This window comes from Arachis stenosperma, chromosome 8, assembly GCF_014773155.1.
Source record: "Arachis stenosperma cultivar V10309 chromosome 8, arast.V10309.gnm1.PFL2, whole genome shotgun sequence".
Lineage (NCBI taxonomy): Eukaryota > Viridiplantae > Streptophyta > Magnoliopsida > Fabales > Fabaceae > Arachis > Arachis stenosperma.
In genome coordinates this window covers 11,707,880-11,710,227 of record NC_080384.1, presented here as the reverse complement: position 1 = coordinate 11,710,227, position 2,348 = coordinate 11,707,880, and the positions used below count along the sequence as shown (strand labels likewise).

Here is a 2,348-nt window from a genome sequence, read left to right as displayed (position 1 = left end):
CAGATTTCCTAAAGGTTACAACATATCCAAGGTCACATAATTGAGTTATACTTAATAGATTATGCTTTAACCCATCAACTAAAAAGACACTATCAATGCAAGTAGAAAAATCTTTGCCAACCTTACCAATGACAATTATTTTACCTTTACCATTATCTCCAAAAGTGACAACCTCCATCATACTTGTTGAGTTTAATAAAGAAAGTATCCCTTCCGGTCATATGCCTTGAACATCCACTATCAAGATACCACATGTTCAATTTCTTCTTGGATGTAAGGCAAACCTGCATGTTCTTCAACTATCTTAGGTATCAAAATCCATTTGGATCCTTTGATGTGAAATCTTCTTAGTTGCCCAAGAATATTAAAATCATGAACAACTTTATATAATTTACTATCATTACCAAAAGACTTAAGAAAGAAGAAACAATGAGGAGGATTATGACCATTTTTATTGCACTTGTAGCAATGATTCTTGCTCACTAATTTTTTAGGTTTGCTGGATCCTTTTGGTTTGAAAAGTTTGGAAGAGGAGGTTTCAAATTTTTGAAAGTTTTGTTTGAAAATAGCCTTATTTTCCTCTTTGAATTCAAGTCCAGATTTTTCAGACCCAAACCTTTGACAAGCAAGCAGTTTGTTCAGATTTTGAGAACCTTGAACAAACTTTGCTAAGTCCTCATTCAAATTTTTTATTTGGTCATTCGGCTTTTTATTTTCAGAAATCAAATCAGTGGAAACAGTAACTTCATACTTGAGTTTGAATTTTTCCAATTCAGCTCGCAAAGCACTATTTTCTTCTTTTAAAAAATTTTCATTACAAGTTTCAGTAGCTTTAACCTTTTTTAAAAGAAGATCATTTTCTGTCCCCAATGCCTTGTTTTCTTTCTTGCATTTTGCATACTTATCCAAGAGTTTTTTAGAGTTCATAGAAATGTCTTTGATAATGTAGTGCAGTTCATCAATAGATAAGTTAGAGAGATCTAGCTCACTTTTATCATCATGATTTGCCATCAGACATAGCTGAGCTTCTTGATCTGAGCTCTCTGAGCTGGTGTCATTCTCCAAGTCCTCCCATGTTGCTATCATCACCTTCTTTTTGTCTTTCTTGGATTTTTTGTCTTTCTTAAGTTGAGGACAATCTGACTTGAAGTGACCGGGTTCCTTGCAGTGGTGGCATGTGAGCTTGACTTGATCTTTCTTGAGGTCTTTGGATGAAGAGCTTCCTTTGCCTTTACTTTTGTATCTCAGTAGTCTTCTCATTTTTCTTGCAAAGAGCACCATTTCTTCATCTGAGAAAATGTCATCAGATTCTTCTTCTTTGGCTGTCATTCTTGATTTTAGTGCTATACTTTTTTTTTTGTCATCTTTGTCTTGAGACATGTGAGTGGTTTCATATGCCAGCGGCTTGTCTCTTAACTCATCATAGGTGATTTTGATCAAATCATTCCTTTCAGATATGGCTGTTCTTTTTACTTTCCATTTCTTAGTAAGACTTCTCAAGATCTTTCTTACTAAAGTTTCTTCAGAGTAATTCCTTCCCATGGCATCCAGATTGTTGATGATTATTGAGAACCTTTCGAACATTTGATTGATGCTCTCATCCTCCTTCATACTGAACATTTCATACTCCTTCATCAGCATGTCAATTCTGGTCTCCCTTATTTGCTTAGTGCCTTCATGAGTGAGTTTGAGCTTGTCCCATATTTCTTTAGCCGTTTTGCACCTTGACACTTTTCTGAACTCTTCAAAATTGATTGCGCAGTGCATCAAGTTGATTGCCTTGGCATTGAGTTCAACCTTTTTCTTTTCTTCATCTATCCACTCGCTGTCCTCTTTTGTCACAACTTCTCCATCAGCATTTTGTTTAGTGGGAACCTCTGGTCCATTGAGAATGATCTTCCAGATGTTGTAGTCGATTGACTGTACGAAGATTCTCATTCTTTCTTTTCAGTAAGAATAGTTGCTGCCATTGAAGTAGGGAGGTCTATTATTAGACTACCCTTCAGTGAGAGTGAAAGCCACGATGTTGGGACTCATGTTGTTGGCCATGGATCTTTACTCCAAACTGTGAAGCTTGACTCCTTGAGACCTTGCTCTGGATACCAATTGATGGTTCTACTTGAACATGAGAAGAGGAGTTGAATCAAGTTGGCTTAAACCTTTGAATATCAAACTCTGTTTTAGTGGAAGCTTAAGTTGCAGGAAATTATTTCATTTTGTCTCACGCGCAGAACAAGTAAAGAGTGGGGAAGAGAAGATGAAGACCAGCATGTATCCTGGTTCGGATTCTTTGTGCAATGAATCCTACGTCCAGTTTCCACCACAAACCATGGTGAAATTTTCACTAA

The 2,348-nt window shown here is 36.4% G+C and overlaps 1 protein-coding gene across 1 annotated transcript; it reads right to left on the bottom strand.

The window, feature by feature from the left end:
* Positions 1–240: 240 nt before the first annotated feature.
* LOC130945392 (uncharacterized) lies at positions 241–1,938 on the bottom strand. The gene has a single exon (XM_057874113.1). It carries the CDS (start codon positions 1,936–1,938, stop codon positions 241–243), a length of 1,698 nt encoding a protein of 565 aa, XP_057730096.1.
* Between the last annotated feature and the right edge of the window lie 410 nt (positions 1,939–2,348).

Excerpts from the sequence above, each read along its gene's own strand:
- LOC130945392 (XM_057874113.1), bottom strand. The coding sequence starts at position 1,938 with ATGAGAATCTTCGTACAGTCAATCGACTACAACATCTGGAAGATCATT.